This window comes from Pagrus major, chromosome 17 (genome assembly GCF_040436345.1).
Source record: "Pagrus major chromosome 17, Pma_NU_1.0".
Lineage (NCBI taxonomy): Eukaryota > Metazoa > Chordata > Actinopteri > Spariformes > Sparidae > Pagrus > Pagrus major.
The window spans coordinates 16,110,081-16,132,361 of record NC_133231.1 but is presented as its reverse complement, the minus strand read 5'-3'; the positions used below and the strand labels follow the sequence as shown (position 1 = coordinate 16,132,361).

Genomic DNA, 22,281 nt, shown 5'->3' with positions numbered 1-22,281 from the left:
CCTCTCCATTTCACTGTAATGAGCAGAGTAATTGGCTGAATACTCCTGTAATAGTTGCACTGAGCCAGGAGAGCACTGATAATTACTTCCATTTTATAACTTGAGGCCACAGACTGAAGCTGCCTCCGACTTCAGCTGCAGTTTATAAAACTCTATAGTGCAAATTTTCCCTGTATAAGTGGACGGCGCGTCCGTGTCTTAACAGTAAAGACAAGGTGGAAGACCCTTAAACTTGCATTCTTTCTAATGGCCAGCAGGGGGCGACTCCACTGGTAGTCTGTATGTAAGCTTATGAGAAAATGACCTTGCTTCTTGCTTGATTTATTACCTGAGGAAACAGTTTCCTGATTAGTTTATGAACGCAATCGCTAAGTTCAAGTCTTCCACAGCACAGCATGACGTTCATTTTATAAACTAAGAATGATATGCTTTAGGGCATGGCTGCCTTTTGATTGACAAGTTGCTACCACAGTGTCCTTGGGTTATCATTCAGAACCAATCAGAATATCCTCCAAGGCTCCACCCTCATCCAAATATGGTCACTTCCGGTACATATAAAAAACAAAACAAGTGATTGGTCACAGTGGCTCCGTCCTCTATTTATTATGATACAGTCTATGTACTCCACACCTCCCACACAAAATGAACAAATCTGAACCAAGAGATTCCATCACTCCAAAGTCAGTTAAGGCAAAAGTGAAAGCCATATTCCTGCTGGAAATCTACAGACAGATAAGGTTTCTTCCACATGAGGTGTAAAAAGCAAGGCTGGCACAAGCTCCAGCACTGACTGGACATTATCTGCCAGCAGGCTGCGAGAGTGGTCTAGAGGAATAACAGCCAGGAACAAGTCATGGATAATTCCTGGCTCCTACAACTTGACAGTCACTTAAATCTGCCTCGTCCAGCTGTAACTGTCAGTTTCTGCTTGTAAAACATGCTTTTTTGTTGATGGACTTTTCTAGCTTCTAACATTGCAGTTAAGGGGGTAGTGTGAGAATTTTGGGAAATATGTTAAGAGGAGTTAAAAGGCAAGATTAATACCACTTTCATGTCTTTGTGGTAAATATGAAGCTAGAGCCAGCAGATCATTAGCTTAACTTACCATAAGACTGAAAACAGCTAGACTGGTTCTATCCAATGTTAAATAAAATCTGTTAATACATGTTCATTAATCAGCTTTAGAGCTGCTGGTAGGTGGATTTTTTCCACTTTGGAGAAAGACAGGCCAGCTGTTTCCAGCCTTTATGGTAAGCTAAGCGTCTCCTGGCTCCTGACACATATGGCATCAATGTTCTCATCTAACTCTCTACAAATGGGTGAGCATACTTCCCAAAATGTCGGACTATTCCTTTAATAAAAGTAAGAAAACTAAGCCAGTACTTTTATTTTATTTCTTTGCGACAACCCCTGAAATACAGTTTTCTGATTTAAATTGGACATCCTCACAAGCACAAGTAGCATGAACTCTTCAGTTAAAACTTGGCTCTCTCTCATCAGGGATGTAATGAAAGCTGCGATGAAATCCACTTAAAAAACTTTTCTGTTTTAACGAATCTTAAAACTTTCGCAGAGCTTGCCGCCCTTGCCTCACCAACGGCGTCTGCTTCTGTCAGAGGAGACCCATTAACTGCTGAAAAGTGAACATGTGATCTGCGAAAAACAAAAGACTCAGCCCACACACTCAAACTGTGAATTTTTCCATCTCACCATACGTTCAAAAGGGTCCTGTGTGACTGCAGCCCTGTCTAGCAGTTCGCTGTACTCCAGCTCCTCACACAGTCTCTGGAGGGTGTTGAGCGGCTCATTAAGTTGCACAGGCATCGTCACTTTGGAGAGGTCCTTGCCGATGTTGTTCCGGAGGATGTTCCACAGGCTGATGGTGCTGTTGTTGGGGCTCGGCGAGGGCAGGCAGGATCTACGCTGACAAAGGACAGTGCCCTCGTCCACAGAGCCTGGGACCAGATGGTGTAAGAGGTCAGGTAAGACACTGAAGGTTCTTTGTGTGCTGAATGCTACTAACAAATATGGAAATTAAGTAAATCATGAAATCGCAATAACTGTTGAGCTCTTTGTCCCATAGTTTACCTGAATTTTGTCTCTCACTCTCGTTGCTGAAGTTGTCCATGGAAATGTTGTCACTGACGTCACTGATGTATGAGTCATCCTCTGATGCCTAAAAATAAACATCCAAAACTTTAGCTAATAGATAAAAGATACATTTTTAATACCACCTGCAGGAGGGGACCGGGCAGGTCTCTTTCAACATCCTGTCACATCAGCAGCAGATCTAATGTGCTGGAGATGAATGGTCCCTCAGGACCTTGTGGCAAATTTGCACCTTGCTGTATTTTTAGATTAAAGTAATTAACTTTCATTTTCATATTTCTTCCGCTCCAGCTGCCATCAGATCAGGCATGCTGCATGAACAGTGGAGGAAGAGGAGAGGGCGGACTTGTTTTATGACACAATCAATAAAAACTAAGCTTTAAGACTTTAAGATGATGTGAAGTTAAGGTTAAAAGATTTTGCAGACAGATTGGATTAAAAATATCAGGTGATCAGCAATAAATGGAGATATCTGAATATGATACGTGATATGGTTGGTGGGCGTAGTTTGGTAGAAAGAAAATAGTTCCTACATGAAACTGCTCACAAGAATGTGTGTTGATTTTTTTGAGTAAAGGGGGTCACGATTTCTGGAAAGAGACACTGCTGTTAAGTTTTTTCAAATTTAATTTTTTTTCCACTTTGAGCACTAAAAACTGAGTGCCATCTAATTCCATTATATTCAAGCCAAAGAAGATATCTCCAAAACTCAGCAACTCACACCAAAACAATCTAAATGGATAAATAGCTCTGCAAGAAAGAGTGAAAATATGTATTTCTGATCTTCGGGTGAACTGTCCCTTTGATCTCAACTGTCTTGATTCATTTTTTGGGTTGTAAAGACAGCTAATTAGCATCAAAAGTAATAACAATTCTGATTATCAGCCTGATTCGCAGTACAACGCTTGATGGCGACAGTTCAGAGCTCACACTTACCTCGTTTTCAGAGGAACTGGCAGACAACAGAACTTCTTGTGCGTCGAAGAACTCAGACAAAGACTCGGTGATTGAAGCTCTGCTCTCATTGGACACTTGGTGAACGAGGGGACGGGAATCATCAACAGAATCCTGTTTCTAGGAGACAGTGTTCACGGCTATAATTAAGTGCAGGGAAAAGGGCAACATCACCGCAGCGAGGAGGGGTGACAATTACTGGGTAATTCAGAATACAACATGTTCACAATTTGTGGATAATGAGGAATCATTACAAAACACAACATTTTTGATGTGCAATATATTGAAAGACAGCCATCTTTAATATAAAATAGTGTTATAATGTGAATGCTACTGGAGGGGGAAGTAACTGTAAAAATACATACTACCATTATCCAACAAAGTGCCCAGAGAGTCTTTTTTATACACAGCAGCCAATTTTACTATAATTTTTGTTATATGTTGCATCAATGAAACTTATTTCTTGAGACTGTATGACAATATATTACTCTATCAATTATCAACAGCCAGTCAGAAGTGCAGTTTTGCAACAAGTGTGCACACCCACTCTTAAGCAATTTTGCAAATTCTGTCTGACAGGTTGAAGACACAAAACAGGATGCATATTCAAAAAGGGACTCATATAACTCAAAACCATGTAGTATTTTCCACAGAACCCTCCATCCTTTTGTCGCTTCTGCAGCTGATTAATTAGCCAGGAGGTAATCCCTGAGGAGGCGCATTATTTTTGCACTGTGTGTGTGTTTGACAAATTTCCAGGGACGAGATTAAACAGATCAGCTCACGCTCTCCGGTCAGCAAATCTGATTGCGCGAGCAAAGAGCTTCCTTTAGGAGACGATAATGTGGCAGGTAGTTAGCGGTCTTCCCCCGAGCCGTGTGATGGTGAGACATGCACGACCACAGGACTGAGAGGAAGCACCGCCTCACGTCAAACACTGGGAACACAACTTATGTGAGGAGGCGGCATTCCCTGAAATTTACCTCCACTTTTTTCTTAGTCGTCATTATAAAACCAATTGTGTCGAGTGAGGGGGTGAGAGGAGAGCAACAAGGACAGCTCATTCATTCTGTGGCAAATTCTAGACTGGGTAGGCAGGGAAATAAAAAGACAGAGATAATAATAATCATCAAGATGGCGTTGAGGGGGGGAGTTGGGGGTGGGGGGTGTACAGTCACTGCATTCCCACACCCACCTGCGCAGGGGCAGGGAGATTTATTAGTGTGGGCTCTACGATGTGGGACTCGGCGTGAATCTTGCACAGGCGCTCTCTCAGCTCAGAGTTGTGGGCTAAAGCCTGGAAAAATAACCAGCGTAAACATTGTTTATAGCACACAGCCAACCAATAACTGAACTGAACAAACTCCATCTCTGAAATGTGTTTCCTCCTCAGCTAAACGGTCTCAAAATCAGGCTGTTAACATGCACTTTAGAGTCATGTGTATGTGTCTTATCAATGCAGACATCAGACAGGAAGCCACTGGAGTCCAAACTATATTACTCACCCATTACTGCCTCTATGTGAGGTAGAGTAGGTAGAAGCTGAGTAATCAGGAAGGAAAGCTAACACCCAGCAGGGCATATGAAGTCAAAGAAATGTGTAGGCGTAGAGAGGACAGAAGTTCAAACTGTGGCGAAAGAAGAAGTCAGCCTGACAATGAATGAGTGTAACTAAAAGACGGAAAATAGAAAAGGCCTCCGGGTGGGAGGCAGCCGCCACAGGAACTGTTGAGCACGGTTCAGGTGGGCAGACATCGCACATAGTAATCCCTCCAAGATGCTTGCCAATGTGTCACGAATGACAAGCGGTGGGAGGACTCTACATCTGACAGGAGTGCTGAAAGAAAGTGTACAACCTAACTTATTTCTACTACGGTCTGAGTGTGTGTCGTCTCACGTACCGTCGCCAGTGCGTTCTTCAAACCGACCACCTGTGGTGAGGTAGGGGGACACGTCTCGTGGTCCAGACATTGTTTTAACCTCTCTCTCTCGGATGTCAGGGAACTCAGGGCTGACTTCATGGTCGTGTGCACTAGAAGAGGAAAAGAGGAGCGCTTTAACTGCAAACCAATTTGTATTCAGTTCAGAGCGATGCTGCTCCAGTCACAGGAGATCAAGTGACAGTCCATCACGCCACGCTTCTAATGAAAATGCAACAAGTGTGAAATTTTGATTATCTCCGATCACTCGGCAAGCAGCAGACTTTGTTTTATGACTGTCATTTTTACATGCACTTCATAATTGGTGCTTGGGGAGCGACATTATTGAGGGAGCCGATAAGACTGATGCATTAATGTGTCCGATTAAGCCCAACACACATCCTTTGCTTCATCATTTCGAACTTGCATACATTTGGTGATTTAAATGTGAAACAGAATCGGGAGCTGTTCCCCAGAGCAACCCTAAACCCATTTTTACAGAATAGAAGCGTGAAGCGTGATGTAAAAACACACATCATTCTCATTAAGCCATGTCGAGTCAAGCATCAGGTATCTGAATGTGCATTTTAATGAGGAGTGGCGGGAAATTAATCATGACGCGTATTTTGTGGTTTAGACAATGTTAACTTCTCGCTCAGGGCACATCACCAGAATCCTAATGAATTAAAACTGAGGCAAACAGTTTATCAGTAATTAACAGCTGCCACGGCTGCATCATTGTCATGTCTATATAAATAACAACACCATGCCAGTACTATTTTACTTGCAAATAAGACCGCAGGCAGGCAGATTCATTAGAAGAACTGAGGCCTCTGAAAACGGTGCACTTGTGGAGTTTCTCTCACTTCCCAAAAACATATCCTCAAAATCCTGAATGACTCATACTAACTGCAAATTTAAACAAGCAGTTCATAATCTTCCACTCACAGTTAGTGGCAACACGACAGAAGTCCTCCTGCAGCTTCGCCACGTCAAACGCAGAATCCAGGGATTCAGGGTCGACCTTGTCATTGCCGAGCGCAGCGGTGGAGAGGTTGGGGTTGGAGGCGTGGAGGCGGATAGCGCCGGAGGAGATGCAGCTGGGTACCTACAGTAGAACAGGAGGAGTAGAGCTTGGAGGGACTTATATATTAAAAAGATGATCTCATCTAATTGTCACGCTGATGACCTGCAGAGTTGTTTTGACATCTTTGTTGTAGTTTTTGGTTCGCCATTTCCTTGGAAGTCTCTTCTCCTTCTTGGGGCTGTCAAATGTAGATGCCTAGTGAACATAGAAAAAGCAGTTTTTATTTTAGGAAAGGCTTTTTATAGGATTTTTTGTTTCATCACCGGCGGTGAGGATGCAATGCTTCTATATTTAGTAGCAGGGCGACAAAAGATATTGGTGGAGAGAAATGATAAAAGACGTAACAAGACAAGCTACTTAGCATAACATTCCGAGTCATAAGTTATTTTGGGTGCGATTAGATTAATACACAACAAAGTTTCTCAGACTTAAGCTGGAATTTCAGTTACAAAGAACAAACCTGCTCTGCATTTTAAAGGAGAATTACAGTATTTTGAATATATTATTATATATATTTTGGTATGTAAATAGTACAAAAAGTTTTTGAATCATACTAGTACATCGCCTCAGCCTGCAGTCATGACATGGGCTGCAATGGCTGCAGTTTAATCATTGAGCGCAGCTTCGACCATCAAAGTACGTCCACTTAAGGTGCTTCTTTTGCCACTGACAGGCGCTGGTTGTTATTGTAAGTGTCCAACAACATTACAGAAAGGATCCCTACAGAGATAGACCTTTGTGTTAAAGAGTAAGTAGTCTTTGGATCGTCTTTAGACAGCAGGCAGGAGACAGCAGGCAGGAGTCTCAACGGATGAAGATTTAATTCAGGATAAACGGCAACACAAGGAACAGGCAAACGGCAGCACCAGGGAAATGTAACAGATGACTCAACAAACACTGAACTACAGACCAGACTTAAATACAAACTAAACTAACGAGGGGATGAGGTGCAGGTGGAGTGAGGCAGAGACACACAGGTGAGGGTAATGAGAGGAAAAACACTAGGAACAGGGAAGGGCTAATGAAACAAATGCAGGACCAGTGTGGAAGGAAAGCAGACTGTGGAGGAGCACAAAGACACAGAGCAGAAGACACCACAAAAACCCAGAAAACACATACAATGATCTTAAATGACGGGACCATGACATATCCAGCAATAACCAACTCTAGTTTCGATTAGAGAATTCACAGCGCTACATGTGAAAACATCAGGAAAGGAGCAAGAGAGGTCAGTCACCAGTGTAGAGTATTTTCACATTTAGACAAAACCACAGTTGGTGATTATTGCAACAGTGGAAAGATGAACCACGACAGTTTTGTTCAGTTTTATTTTGTTTCGTTCTAGTCTGAATGAAGTCTGTTTCATGAAAATAAAATTACTGTATCTTTAAATGGAGTCTGGTGGATTTGGCGAGAGCGACATAGAAGCTGTTCTTAAAGGATTTTACTTTTTACCACAAAGGTCTGTCCCTGCAGAGTTATTTTCCGCTGTGTTGTCAGACACTTAAAATAACAATCTCAGCTTGTCACAGCCTGTAAAGGAATCTTAGGTTGATTATATTTCAGCCACTGCAGTCCATGTCGTGGCTGTAGGCTGAGGTGAAACTTCTGGATGGACTTGTCATTTAGATACTAAAATAATAGGGCCCAAGTTTAAAATGTTCTAAATTTCCATTTAAGGTGAAAGGAAAAACAAACCTGCAGCGCTTGGATAGATGGAGCAGAATAGGTACGGTGGAGGACTTCCATACTCTGAAGCAGATGACTGAGATCCAGCAGGTAGGCCTCACAGACTGACAAATCTGTGGAGAGCAGGAAAAAAATCCACACTGAGATAATAAGATTAAGAGGTAGGAAGAAAGTGAAAAGTAAACAGACATTTAATGTACTGGTGTATGGCCAGTAAGGATTGGTCAGATTCCTTGGCCATGTTATTCGCCATTTTACTTCTGTGTCCTACCACTGCTATACTGATGATTCTCAGATAAATGTTTCATTCAACCCTGAAAAAAACAATAACCTGGTCTCTTTGCACTGCTGCCTTGCTGCCATTAAGGACTGAATGTCCACCAACTTCTTACAGCTGAACACAGACAAGACTGAAGTACTGGTTATTGGTCCAAATCATATTTCTAACACCTTGGACCACTAACAACAAAAACAACACAGTCAGCTAGAAACCTAGAAACCCTCAAACCAATGTTACCCAGAAACATAGTTGAACAACTCATCCACACTCTCATTTTCTCCCGTCCAAATTACTGTAACTCATTATTCACCTGTCTAAACAGCACTGCAATTGCCCGCCTGCAGTTAGTACAAAATGCAGCAGCCAGACTCCTCACTGACACTCGGAGCAGAGAGCACATCACCCCAGTCCTGGCTGAATTACACTGGTTACCAATCCATTACAGAATTCAATTCAAAATTTTACTAATTACTTTTAAAGCCCTAAAACTTTACATCTCAGAACTACTCACCCCTTATTCTGCCCCAAGACTCCTCAGATCAGAGAACCAAATCCTGTTTACAGTACCTCAGGCCAGACTGAAAACAAAGGGGGATCGTGCTTTTATGGTTCTCGCTCCAACACTAACTCCCACTAAATATCAGAGCAGCTGAGTCAGTGCCACAATTTAAAAAGCTTTTAAAAACGCACCTGTACAGACAAGCCTTTGCGTTTGCATAATGTATTTTCAAAGTCTTAATCTTGCTCTTTTATATTTTGTCTGATCTCTGTGATTTATACTTTTCTTTCTGCTCTTTGCACCGATATTGTATTTTGTGAAGCATCTAATTTTATTGCATTTCATTTGCCTAATTTGTCTTTCTTGTACTGTATGCTATTATATTCTGTGAAGCACCTTGTAACTTTGCTTTTAAAGGTGCTATAGAAATAAGGTTTATTGTTAATATTATTATTATTATCATTATAAGGACGGATTCATCAACCACTCCCTGAACAGACTGTAGGAAGCAACCAGAACAACTCCAAACTCTGTCTGCCTCATAAAGAGGAGAAGGTGAGTCAAACAGATGAATGTATTAACAGACCAAGTGGCTCAGGTGGACGAACAGAAAAGTCATCCTCTTCTTCTTACAGAAGTTACAACAAAACTCCTTAACAGATGTCAGGTCGAGGGGAGCCTCCCTGATGGATTTATTTAGTTCAGATAAGTCACTTTCACCCCCCTCCTCAGTCTTGCCTCTGTAAGTGTTTCATAAAAGGGAGGGGCATGAAATATATAATTAGATATCAGACTATACGTTCTACTGAGGAGTGGCAAACCACTAACCACTTCTGTTTATAAATGTATGATCAAGTAGATACTCAGTGGCAGAATGGTGCCTGAGAAACAGGTTCAAACCCTGGCTAAGATTAAAAACTGTTTCTTTATATGGATCAGATATAGTAAGTAATAAATATAACTACACATAGGGAACAGTTTAACCATTTAGTGATGGAGGGCAAATACATTTCTAGTGTTTGGGTCGACTTATGTGGATCTTGAATCTCATTTTCTCCACTGGAAGGATACCCTAGACGGCGCTTTATCACGTTTTCTTGCACATTGGAGCAACATAGAGGGCATTTTATCATGTTTTATCTACCACAAGGGCTTCCGAGAGGGCACTTTTGCTGCGCTTTACACATAAAATGTTGTAAAATCAACAAAAGGAGTGAGAAATGCATCAGGTCGGACTGAGTGTCTCACCTTTGGAGCACTTGTCCATGTCGTCAGATGACTGGAGCCAGGCTGCTACTTTGGCCTGGCTGTTGAAGCTTAGAGGGAAAGATGCTGCAGAATGCACTGTGGACTGCCTTCGTATGGACATGCACTGCAGTAGCAAACACACCCAAAGGTCAGTTCAATAACAACCTGCTTTCTTGATAAATTTCTTCATTAGGAGGGGGTCTGACTATAGAAAACGTTGCAGAGAAAATAATGATATTCATGAGCAGAAACAGACCACACAGTTTTGATGAACAGTGTGCTGTGTAGCGCGCAGGTATACCTTTCGGATAGAAGCACTCTCAGCCAGGCTCGGGGAGTTGGGGGAGGGGTAGTGGGGATAGTGGAAGGACTTCTCGTTAGGGTACATGGCAATTTCATTTTGCCGATAGAGCCGATGGTGACGCAGTTTGGACACCCATTCATCAAACAGCTCCTGTGATTTAATCTACATAGCAGATACCACAATCAGAAATCAACACAAGGACAAGTAAGGTGGAGGAGGCGTGAAGGTGGAAAAACACACACAGGTACTGTAATTCCCCCTCACCCACATGTGCAGCACATGAGGTCATTTTAAAGTTAATTTAACGTTGGAATCTGGGAAGGGAATAATCTGGGTAGATCCATGTTTTACCTCACTTCCAGGAAGTCTGAGGGGGATGCCTTTTATTCGCTAGCCTGGCATTTTACCTTCAGGTGATAGATGTTTTCCTCAGCATCGAGATCGATGCACTTGGCTTTCTTCTTAATGGCCATGACAGAGAGGCCCACGTCAATGCAGCCATGTAGCTTCCCCTTTTCAATCTGCAAGTCGACACACAATGTTGTGAGTATATTAGACTGGAGATAATACAAATGCAACAGGATGTTGTTCAGTTTTAAAATGCTCTATGCTGTGTTTGAAGCAGCAATTATAATAATTTTATTTGCCCTGGCTAAGTAGTCTTATGCTGAATTGTGGGCATTGCAGAGGAAAAAGCCAGGGGAGGGGGTAATGTTCTGAGAAAAAAATCCTCCCAGTTTCCAAGATTAAAGTCATAAGTTAACAATAAAAAAACTTTGATGTTTTCTAAAGTAAATGAAAGGCTGGATGAACTCTCATCACACTACAGACATTGCTGCTTGCTGTGTATTATGCCTGCAGTGGATGATCTGATCAAATTATACTTCCCAATCAGATTTAGCAATCAGGAAAATACTCATGATCATAGCCCAGAATAACCATATTATCATTATCATAAGCATCCGGACTTTGAAAAGACTTGAATGTGAACTATTCAGAAAAAAAACAAGACACCTATTTGGATGAGGTGATAGATTTTGTTCATTAGGAACTAGAACACAATGGACAGATGCAAGAATATCCCTGGTTATCATCTACGGGCAATGTCTTGATATGGTCATGTGATATTCTGGTGATGCTGGGCTAACATCATGAGTGTTTCCTTAATGCAAAATCCAATTGCAAAGTGTAATTTGATTAGGTCATCCACTGAAAGCATAATTCATGCCATGCAGCGCCGTCTGTGATGTGATGATGTGGATTCAACATTGCAAAGTGAAGCAATGTGGTTCCTCGACAAAATGCTGTTTGATGACTTTATAATCTCAGAGAATATTCAAGTGTTTTTTCCTGGAAATTAAATTGTTTTTATCCTGGAAATTCAGCTTTTTTTCTGGGGATATTATCCCCTGCCCTGGCTCTGTAAAAAAATGTTTTAGCCTACTATGGGTCTAATAGGCTGTCGTAAAGTGGAGCCTCTGCATGGCTGATATATAATTATGTGATACTGGCAGATACAATGCTCCATGTGTTTCCTATCAATGATAAATGACATTGTGAGGGAATGGGGGCCTTTTGTATCTACAGGCAAATATAGATACTCCTGGGGAAGACAGCCAGCGGTACAACAAAACATTACAAAAGACTCTAAGTGTCCTTTATGCAGCCAGCAGGCTTTTGTACTCACATCAGCGCTGCACTTGGCATACTTCAGGATGCCCTTGTCCAAGAAAAAGTATCTCTGTGAAGAGAAGGGAGGACAGTGAGCGAATGAGATGCAGCCGGGATGATATGCAACATCCCTGACAGCAAGTCTGAAGTCACTGCTGTGACGCTATGATTGTGACAGACTCTTGTTAATGTATGATGTTAATGTCTCTGCACTGAGATGTTTGTCATCCCGGGCTCTTGTCTGACTCTATTACTCTTCCTCTCACTCTGCTGCAATCTTCCCACTCTGAAAGTCTTGCTAAATGTGATTCTTGGTGCTCTCACTGTACATCACCACAGTCAGACTGTTGAAAGCACAAAGACCTGAGAAGCTCTGACTGTAAGTCAATACTAAATGTATACAGCTCTATTAACCAACAGGCCATCAGCTAATGCATCTGAGAGGGAACACCAAGACATCGAGGCAGTATCATCCCAGTGAAAGCTTTTAGACAGAGCAAGAACAGGCACTGACCCTGGTCACATGTGACTCCTCTGTGGGTGAAATCATCTACAGAATAAGCTCATTCAATTAGTTTAAAACACAAATGAGTCATGTCAGCAGGTTTTCTGTAGAGGGAACCTGGAAAGCGTAGAGTCAAACCGGGAAATGGAAATGATGTCTAAAAATACGTCATGAAGTCTATCACTCTGAGAGATGAGTAAGGCGGTGTGGGTCATTTAAGGACAGCGCAGGTGCTGGATTATACCTTATGCCAGCCTTTCATGGGCCACTTTCTCCTCTTCAGCATGAAGCCCTCCTGTCTCTGCGGCTCCAGGACGCTGCTGAAGCCTCCACGCAGACCCTCCACTATTTCCCAGCTGTCCTGTGGGGAGAGATGGTTTATGAGCAGACACTCACGCGCAGATCAAAGTTGCCGGGAGGTTTGGGAACATAATGTGAATCACGCGCACAAAAGAGTCAAGTCAAAAGCATGCTGTAATTTGTGGCCAGCCAGTCAGTGGCCGGCCGTGGGAGATGAGAGTTTCAATGCCCTCTGAGGTTCGGGCTTTACAGAATACTTTCACCTCACGGTCCCATTTGCAAAATTAGCTTACCTGTCTAATCTCACTCTTCACAATAATCATTTCCCGACTGGGATTAAAATCCAAATCCCCTGCAAATACAGAGATTAAGATGATATTTCATCATAGACTAATCCAGATAGCTCTGTTGTGTACTTCAGCAGTGCAAATTCCAGGAAAGCAGCATAAACAGTATAAACAGAGGGGTTTTGTAACATCTTTCTCAACACGGTGAATATCACATCATGCTGGTTTATAACACTTTTAGTTTATATCAGCAATGAAACAATTAGTCAGAAAATCAATTTGTCAGCTCGGCGGGTAGGCAATTTTAATATAATGGCCAGACTTGATATCGCAGTATCACATGACTCACATCAGCCAAAAATACCACTGCTCATTATCAATCATTAGAAAAGGAGCAGCAGCCAACAGGAAGTGGACCAGCTGATTCCAGAGAAGTCTCTAATGTGCATGTTCTCGCCTGGAGAAGAACTCCTTTTCAGTGTAACTGCCCAGTGAACACTTCCATGAGAATGAATTTGGGTACCACTGAGGAGGAGGACGCCCGAGCCAGTGTTGTGAAAAGTCATACTTGAATAAACGTAAAGAATTTGTGTTAAAATAGTACTAATACATAAAAGTTAATGTTACCCATACAACTAGTACTTGAGTAAAAATGTCTGATATTAAATGTACTTAAGCATCAAAAGTAGAAGTAAAAGTAAAAATTATATCTACATGGATTTATGTACCGTCTACTATAGGTCGATCGATTATCAGGCTAGGCGATTATCAGATCTAATAAATAGCACATCAGAATCTGTGTTTTATTTTATTTCATTGCCAATAAAATAAAGGCTGAAGTAGCAGCAAAAGGACACACTCAAGTTAAGCTAGTTAAGCAGAGGTGTCATTTACACTGGAGAAGCTGGGGTTTTGTCTCCACCACATTTTTAAATAAATAATTTTGTCCTCATCACTTTTTAAAAGAATAATTAGTTAAAACTCTACTAAAAATACTTTTCACCATGAAAATTGTATCTAACAAATGAGATTAAATGGATCTTTATGTGCCATAATGCAATTATTTTCCTGCTGTAATTATCTACCATGACCTCATATGATCCCCTCTTTACATTGTTTTAAAACGCAGATGTTGGAGAGCATTTCAAACGTCTTTTTTTCCACCTCAGTCCTTACGTCCCCACTGCTTTTCAACACAGAGTGATGGCTCCCACCAATGATGGAAACGGTTACACCGCAAACTTCCTTTCAGCAGAGTCATCAACCACCACGACCACCAGTGCCCCGACTCTAGGGGGGATTTTTCTTTCAGCTGCTCTCAGAATCTCCCTGCAGAGTCTAAGCGCCAAAGACTTTCTGACAAGACTTCATTAACACATATCATTTGTTGTAATAAACCAATATCTTTATACTTCAATGACTTGTCACACCTGATTGGAATGTTGGATTGATTTTCTTTAGAGATTGACCCTTATTATGAAGTCAAGACATCATTTGCTGCTTCAATTTTGAAGGTTTTTGTTGTTATTTTTGACTTTATGACCGTTTTAAAGTGTTTTAAAGTGTAGAAATAGACAGAAAATAAGGTCAGAGATGGGTGGTTATCATAAACAACAAAGGTCCCCAGCTGAGAAAAACCCAGGAACTTGGATGTATGTTTAGCATCTTAACCACGAGGTCACCAGGATGCACCCTCGACCATTTTAAAAAAGAGAATCAACTAATGAAACAAATAATCAACAGATAAACAGATAATGATAGTAATAGCTGCAGCCACTTGTTTATTAAAATGATTTATGTCAGTAATGCAGTATTTGTACCCAAGTGGGACAAAAACTCAAATGACATTCACGTCACACCAACCCAGAGGGACTCTGGGTTCTTGGCAGAGGTTTTGAGGTGACTCTGTCTGTTATCTCAGTGTGTCCCTGACTGCTGTACTATAGAACAGCTCTGGCTACACACACTGTATCAGTCAGAGCGGCCGAATGCTGGAGGTGAGGCCATCTAAAATAAACCCACGGGAGTTAGCGGATGGAGTGGGCGTGGCTGGTGGGTTGTTCCTGCAGTCTCCCTCAGCGCCCGTCACAGCTCCCTCTGACACAATCACACAGTGAGTCATTGTCACACACTGCCCGAGCACTTTTCTTCAAGGTCACGAGACATAACTGACAAAAGGACATGTGTGCTTACAGGGACAGCTCTCAGCATAAGCAGCTAGTGGAAAGTAGGTAGTTGTTCAACATGGTGTTCATCCTGCTGCAGTGCTTGTGTCAAGAATGAGCCATATCCTTTCAAAACCAAAAAGAATGTGTTATCATTACCCAAGTTTTGAAGTAAAAAAATGTCTAAATATTAAAGGCACTCTGTGGAGCTGGAGTTGTAGCTACTGTTACTCCTGTTAGTGGAGCAGAGAGAGGCACTGAGACATTAGACATTAGTTAACCTGCTGCACCAAACCAAGAAATAACTGCCAGCCATTTGTTTTTTAAAGATTAAACAATCTATTTATATATCCTTTCATTAGTCACTTACAGTCTGAACCAGGCTAACTGTCTCCCCCTGTTTCCAGTCTTATGCTATGCTAAGCTAATTGTTTCATGGCTATCAGCAAGAAAGTTAGATGCATATTTTGCAAAATGTTACACAATTCCTTTAATTCATCGAGAAATACTTTAAAAACTAACTGTACTAACTATACTTTAAAATTAACTGACCACTTGATTATGAGACAGAAAAATACAAATGTACGCTCTGTCTAGTATAAAACACACTGTGTATGTCGGAAACAATTAGTGACTTTTGAAGTTTATTAGAGTGAATAATGACATGGCATTTTTATTTGAAACCACACATCTGACTTAGATTTTCTTTGAGGGAATGTTAATTAATGTTTCAGTGTGTTATGTTGAGGCTAAAGAGGGTTGAAACTATGATTTTTGGTTCTGTGCTAATGGAAAACACTTTTTCAGTATTTGTTGTTGATGGACCGTTGTTGTCTGTGTGTCCTGTGGGCAAAGAAAAACTTTACTACTTTAATAGCCAAATGAAAGAGCTGTTGCCGGCATTGAAAAATTAATGAGTGTGCCGCCTAAAGATAACCGCTCAAGGCAAAAAAACAGCTTGTTCTTGGTGCGGGTATCTTCACTAATTTGTGTGTGAGAGAGCTACCTCTGAGGGAATTGTTCCCAAATTGCATTTTAGCAATTCAGAGCACAAAAAGGAAATGCAGGCGTCTGAGTCTGAACTTCTCTAATAGAAAAAGTCTTTCTCATGTTGGCACATTTATTTCTTGCTGCTGAAGATATAAAATGCAAACAGAGGCTTAGAAGACGCTGTCTCCTGCGGCTTGCATTTACAAAGAGCCAAGACGTCTGAGAAAACCACAGGATCTATCAGCAAAAGTTTGTGTGGTGAAGGCATTTACAGTCAGGTCACTCTCCTCTTATGAAACAGGAAAATTCCCTGAGGTCTGACAGTTTTACTCAGAGGGTATAATCAGAAAATAAGAATCCGCCGAAGCTAAAAGTTCAAACTTCACCCCTTCTGAAAACAAACTGTAGATGTAACGCGATCGCAGACACTTATCTAACCAGTAAACAGTGCATGATGCAGTAGCCAGGTGTTCGTTAATGACGTGCGACAAGTGTGGTCAGCTGGTGTGTGTTACCTGTCGGCTGTCATGTTTGGATGAGGAGCTGCTGTTGCTGCGTGACAGGGAGGATATCTTCTGGGACATGGCCGAACTGCGCTCCTCTGAGCCCATCTCGCTGCAGACTGGCTGGGGCAGGCTACGGCTGGAGTCCCAGGACCATTCCTCTACTGAGAGAAAAAAGGGGTGGAGATGGGGTCAGGACAAGAGAGGGTGGAGAGAGAGAAGGCTTTCAGAGGCAAGCCCTTTAAAAGCCTTTTAGCCGGCTCTCACTGAAAAATGCATTAGGTTATTTAGAGTGATTAGTTTTTCCATCTTGATGTAGCAGAATATGGGATGTAATGAGAAAAGCTGCAGAGTGGAGAGATCTCAATATCAGCAAACTAAATTGACAGACACGACTGGAGGACATAAATTGGTCTGCAAGTGAAGAGACCGCAGTCTTAAATTATTCATATCTCATTCTTAAAGACAGTGATGGATATTCAGCTTTTTATGATCATATGAATCTAAAGCACCCACTATGCACGTCCAGCAGTGTTGGAAGATGTCGCCAGACCCGAAGTAAAAGTAGAAATAATGCAATCTAAAAGTATTCCTGTACGTCAGATGTGAATTTTACCTTTGGACATTTTCACAAGGGATTTTTTTCCCTCTTAATGTTTGAATGTTTTGTTATTTTTGTGCCCTGATCCTGCAGAAATGAGGTTTTCATCACAAGTTATGTGATAGATCATAAACCCTTATGATCTATCACATACAAGCAAAAGTCCTTCACAAATACTGAACTGCAGAACTGTTATCAGAAAAATGTCCCTGAGTATCAAAAGTAAACATACTTATGATGTAAAACAGCTTTGAGTTGTCTCAAAGTGCCTAAATGAATTAATCGAGTGGTTGATGGACAGAAAATGAATTTCCAACATGGATTAAAAGTTTAAGACATTTATTGAGCCAAAATGCACAACACATATTTGAAAATGCTCACCTGATGCTGATAATCAATAGTTTCAGCCATATCATTTTCTTTGTACAGTATTACATTATTACAAAAGCACTAACATGTGAGCAGAAATTTAATGTTGAAGTGGGCACTTTTGGGGAGATCATCTAAGATTATCTTAAATCTTAATCTGCAAAGTACCCACAGCCTTCATATAAATATAGAGTGGAATATAAACGACATTATTTCATTTTCCCGCTTATTGCTTCTTGATTTTCTTGTTTTTTGTGTCCAATTGCCGATAAAATAAATAGATGTAAAAATGCAATACTTTGATTATGATGCAGCATCCTCTCTCTGTCTGTAGTCACCACTCTGTGGTCTCACTCAACATCCGGCCAACAACATCTGACGTCACAAGTAACAGCCTATCAGCACTGAACAATGTGAACTTCAATGTAGTGGAGTGGAAGTATAAAGCAGCAGAAAATGTATGAATGTATCAGTCTCCTTGATTATTAATAATCTGTATTGGTATCGGCCCTGAAAAAAACATATTGGCTGACGCCTGATGTCTTTGCACTACTTACTCACAACTCACAAAACAGTTGATTTGTATATGGACTATTTCGCCTATACTTTTATGATGTTGGTGATTTTAATTTACTATATATACATTTTCTTCTTACATGCTGGTGTACAGTCCAGTGAACATTCTTCTGTTGTCCTTGTTCCCAGCAGTGTCTATTTCAATGTAAGTACACCGAAAGCAATGTAAAACTGGAGCCAAATTCCTTGTATGTGTACAGGCCAATAAAGCTGATGAACACTCAATTGAATGAGTCAACTCAGCTCTTTCAGAAGCTGTATCTAACCCCATGGTCCAGCACGTGAGTATATGACACTGAGTGGTGGCTGATGTGACTCCACAGCTCAGTGACGAGGGAATAAAAGGCAACTGTCACATGTACAGCAAAGACGCGTTGAGAAGCGAGATCATCAGTGAAATGTGATATCATCACGTCAACGGAGTGTGAAAACAACTGGGCCTCTGTCGGAAATGGCAACCTTCAGTCAACTGCCACACTTCACACAGACTAATTAGCGTGATGCGCCTGGTCTACCACGTCAGCACACACAAACACATCTTGCTAATGCAGCGAGTGGCAGTTTGTCATCGTGTGGAGAGCTGATCAACAACCCAGTACGATGTGTAAATCATGATGGCCACATGGGAACAAGCAGTAGGTCATTAGTTTGGCTCTACTGAGGATGCAGAGCGGACCAATGGTTCTGAGTTCATCGCTGTATCAAATGTCCATCTGTGAGATTCTGACTCAGAGAGGAGGTCGTGATTATATCTTGTATTTATTTCTGTCAGTCACTGCACTGTCTTGATTTTTTTATAGCTTTGGTTGGGGCTAAATAAGACTATATATTTCTCAAGTACTATTAATATACTCAATATACAATATTATTAAGAATATTTTCCCCTATGAATATATATCACAATATAGCAAATGTATAAAACATCCTCCATTAAATAATAAAACCAATAATCATTGTAGGGCTGCAAAGAACACTTATTTTTGTAAAAGATTACCCTTTTTTCTTTTTTACACTTAATCTTTTAATCCTTTAATCATTGAAAAAAAGTAGAGATCAAAAAGGGCCAAACTACAGCCCGAAACCCAGAGGTATTTAATTTACTATAATAGAAAACCGAGAAAAACAGCCAATTCTCACACTGGACAAACAGAAAAAATTAAAATGAAAAAAAAGAAAATGCATTTTTGCGTGACAACATTTTTGAATCATAAATCAATAGTCATTTTTATGTTGTGTGAAAAGGATGTTGCATCAGTAGCACTTTTTAAAAATAATTTATCTGCAATCAGACAAAAGAAGGGGTTATGCTGAATGCTGAACATTGACCCTGATAATCGGTCTATCCCTTGTTTAATACACCGTTTAATAAGAGAACTGAGAAAATTCCATCTGTTGATGAGGTGAATTTGGTTGAAAGGTCTGGAAAAACCCACTGAGTGGTCCTTTGGTAAAGGTATTAACTATTTGCTTTCTCCCAAAGAAAACACACCTCCTGCCATCTTGGACTGAATCAGGCACGTAACGTGTTGAAAACCACTTTGAAGCAGCAGCAAGGTTAATCACATTACCTGCTCTGCATCCGCGAGCTTTGTGCTGCATAATGGCCACAGCCTGTGTTGGAAAGACAAAAGCGTATCGTCATCTGAAACCTCCGTCCTTCTGCCAAGCCTACACTAGCGCTCTGTCTGCGGACCACAGGCCGCGGTTTACACTGACAGAGCACGGCGCCCAAAACACAGCCACGACAATAGATCAAAGTGGCAGGACACACATAAAGGAGGACCCCAAACAGCAGAATGTCTGCTGCATCTTGTCAGCTCAATTATAGGTGAACGCATTTAATCAAACCAGAACAGAAACAGACGATAGACAACTGTGATTTATGAGACACTGAATGTAATCTATCTACACTGTGTGCATGTGTCTATCTATCCAATTCATCCTCTCCATCTTCTATTATTTATTCATCCACTTTCCACCGATCACACCAGCTCTGCGCAGGTCTGTTCCACTGTCACCCTTCAGGGCAGCCTTTCATCTGATACAACAAGACCACTTCTCAGGCTTTCATGAGGGTGACAGCAGTATTAGACGTCACAGCTCCAGTAATTACCCTCTCTCACTGAAGAGCACACGCTCTTTGATGGCAATGAAGAAATGCAGTAAGCGATTGTAATAAAACCGATATTAGATTACAGAGAGCTCAGGGTTACTGTAAGTATGGATTTTTTACTTCACTTGACAGTGGTTGCCGTCATTTACAGACTGAGGAGCACGAGAAAGCAGATATGAGAAGCGAGAAAACAGAGGAGTCTAACATTAAGTCAGTGGAGGTCTAACATAAGTGGTTGTGGCTTGTACTAATGAGTCATGCCTGAGACCACAGCGTGGTAAAAAAGGGGGATGCTGAGAGGCGGTGAGTGCTGACTGTGTTTGTCCAGTGGGTCAGAGAATCAGAGGGGATTACATGACCACTGACAGCGACTGAGGACAAAAGATAAATACAGGCTACAGGGAAAGTCCTACTGTCATCAAGATGGCCTCCCCTTCATGTATGAACACAAATAGACACATGTGCGTATACATGAACACAAATATGTACGCACATACAGTATGCAAGGCTCTGGGTAATGGAAGCAGACACTTTTTCTGTCTACATTAAAGATAAAGCTGTCGAATTGAGAGTCTTTTATAATGAATGACATTTAAAAAAGAATGAGTCATGTGTCCCATTAAAATAAATATCTACCAAACAAAACCCACGACATGGTACACATCGCAGCAACATCTCAATATTCGTGTAATCCTAAAGGAAAAAGCCAAATGCATTTCAAAACACAGTATTCAAATTACAGTATTCAAAACATGTGGACACTTTTTTCTTTAAAGGGTTGTGATTGGTCCAGGTGTGTTTGATGGCATTTTGAGGGACGCGCTGTGGCCTGATTGGGCCACGTGACTCCACAACCCTACTTAAAGTGAAACTCTCGCCAAAATGCAACCTAGGCTTTTTTTGTGAAGGAACCTGAGACAAACCTTCGTGTAAAAGCATAATTACCATTATCTTTTTCAATGGCGTGCTAGGGGCAACTTTATGGTAGCATCAAAATCGCTATTTTTAAAACACTAAGAAGACTCGACACAACATGAAACTTTGCTCGTAGTATCACCAGGGTCTCTACACATGAACACGAGCATTGAGAACATTGTTTGTGTACACAGAGTTTACTAAAAAGAAGGTTTTTGAATAACTCACGCTAGCAGTAGCTTGCTCCGCTCGCCGCCGTCCTGCCAGTCGAGAAGCGTTGATCCCCGAGTGCGATGCTTTAGGAGCTTTCCACCTTTACTCTCCTCCATGTTACGTCGCACTCGGGGACACCGCCAATAAAATTGTAAAAACATTTAAACATTAAAGTGTGTTTACAGGTCTTGGGGAGTGCTACTGCATATGTGAAAAAAGTAGTATAAACCTTTTGTGGCTTCAGAGGAAGCTGCATGTCATGTGATACATTGCCTCCAGTTGCATAAGTTGCATTGTGGGTAATGTAGACACCAGGTTATGGAAAGCAGTCCACTGGTCTGCCATTAAGAGAGATATTACCTTTTTTATTTCACGCATTCCTTTCAAAACCTGGTGCCTACATTACCCACAACGCAACTTACTCACTGGAGGCAATTTATCTGAATGCATGCAGATTCCTCGGAGCCACAAAAGGCTTTAAACTTCTTTATGCTACTTTACTGTATGCAGTACAACTTCCCAAGACCTGTAAACACACTTTAATGTCTGAAATTGGTGGAGTCGCCCTTTAACAATTCATTTGGGGTAACTGTGACCATGATATCATCAAATAAGAAGCATTGTCACAGTAGAAATATAATATGGGACGTGCTGGGTAAAAGCCGGTATAAGAGCAATCAGAACATTCTGGTGAGGTCAGACAATGACATCACTTTACTGTACTGCAGCCTTTAAAACCAGGAAAATACAACGCTTGTGCTATATCATGATATTATGATATCCAAAATGTAGGACGATATATAGTCTCATCTCACAGAAACATTATAATATATTGCTCAGCCTTAGACAAGGTTAAAGTACATACAGAGAAATATCTAATGACGTGGCATCATTACACATCTCTTCAGAGCCGCTGCATATTTCAGTAAAGCTGTAATTTCTCTGAGTGACAGGCGAACTGAAGTTCAGTCTATTTGTGGTATA

At 41.2% G+C, this 22,281-nt stretch overlaps 1 protein-coding gene and 1 long non-coding RNA gene across 2 annotated transcripts in view; one reads left to right on the top strand and one right to left on the bottom strand.

Annotated features, from left to right (window-relative positions):
* The window catches only part of osbpl3b (oxysterol binding protein-like 3b), a 38,810-nt gene that overhangs the window by 6,846 nt on the left and 9,683 nt on the right, over positions 1-22,281 (bottom strand). The window contains exons 2-14 of the mRNA XM_073484566.1: positions 16,523-16,674; positions 12,510-12,626; positions 11,777-11,830; positions 10,497-10,610; positions 10,087-10,251; positions 9,786-9,909; positions 7,768-7,871; positions 6,172-6,264; positions 5,931-6,090; positions 4,965-5,095; positions 3,046-3,183; positions 2,089-2,176; positions 1,711-1,955 (exon numbers count right to left, since the gene is read on the bottom strand). Coding sequence (XP_073340667.1) covers positions 1,711-1,955; positions 2,089-2,176; positions 3,046-3,183; positions 4,965-5,095; positions 5,931-6,090; positions 6,172-6,264; positions 7,768-7,871; positions 9,786-9,909; positions 10,087-10,251; positions 10,497-10,610; positions 11,777-11,830; positions 12,510-12,626; positions 16,523-16,618 — 1,629 coding nt within the window. The 5' untranslated portion in view covers positions 16,619-16,674. The remainder of the gene's footprint in view (positions 1-1,710; positions 1,956-2,088; positions 2,177-3,045; positions 3,184-4,964; positions 5,096-5,930; positions 6,091-6,171; positions 6,265-7,767; positions 7,872-9,785; positions 9,910-10,086; positions 10,252-10,496; positions 10,611-11,776; positions 11,831-12,509; positions 12,627-16,522; positions 16,675-22,281) is intronic.
* LOC141011412 (uncharacterized) lies at positions 7,173-12,786 on the top strand. Its single transcript, XR_012180332.1, has 4 exons — positions 7,173-7,297; positions 7,750-7,848; positions 9,007-9,092; positions 12,549-12,786. It is a non-coding gene; the product is annotated as an uncharacterized lncRNA (long non-coding RNA).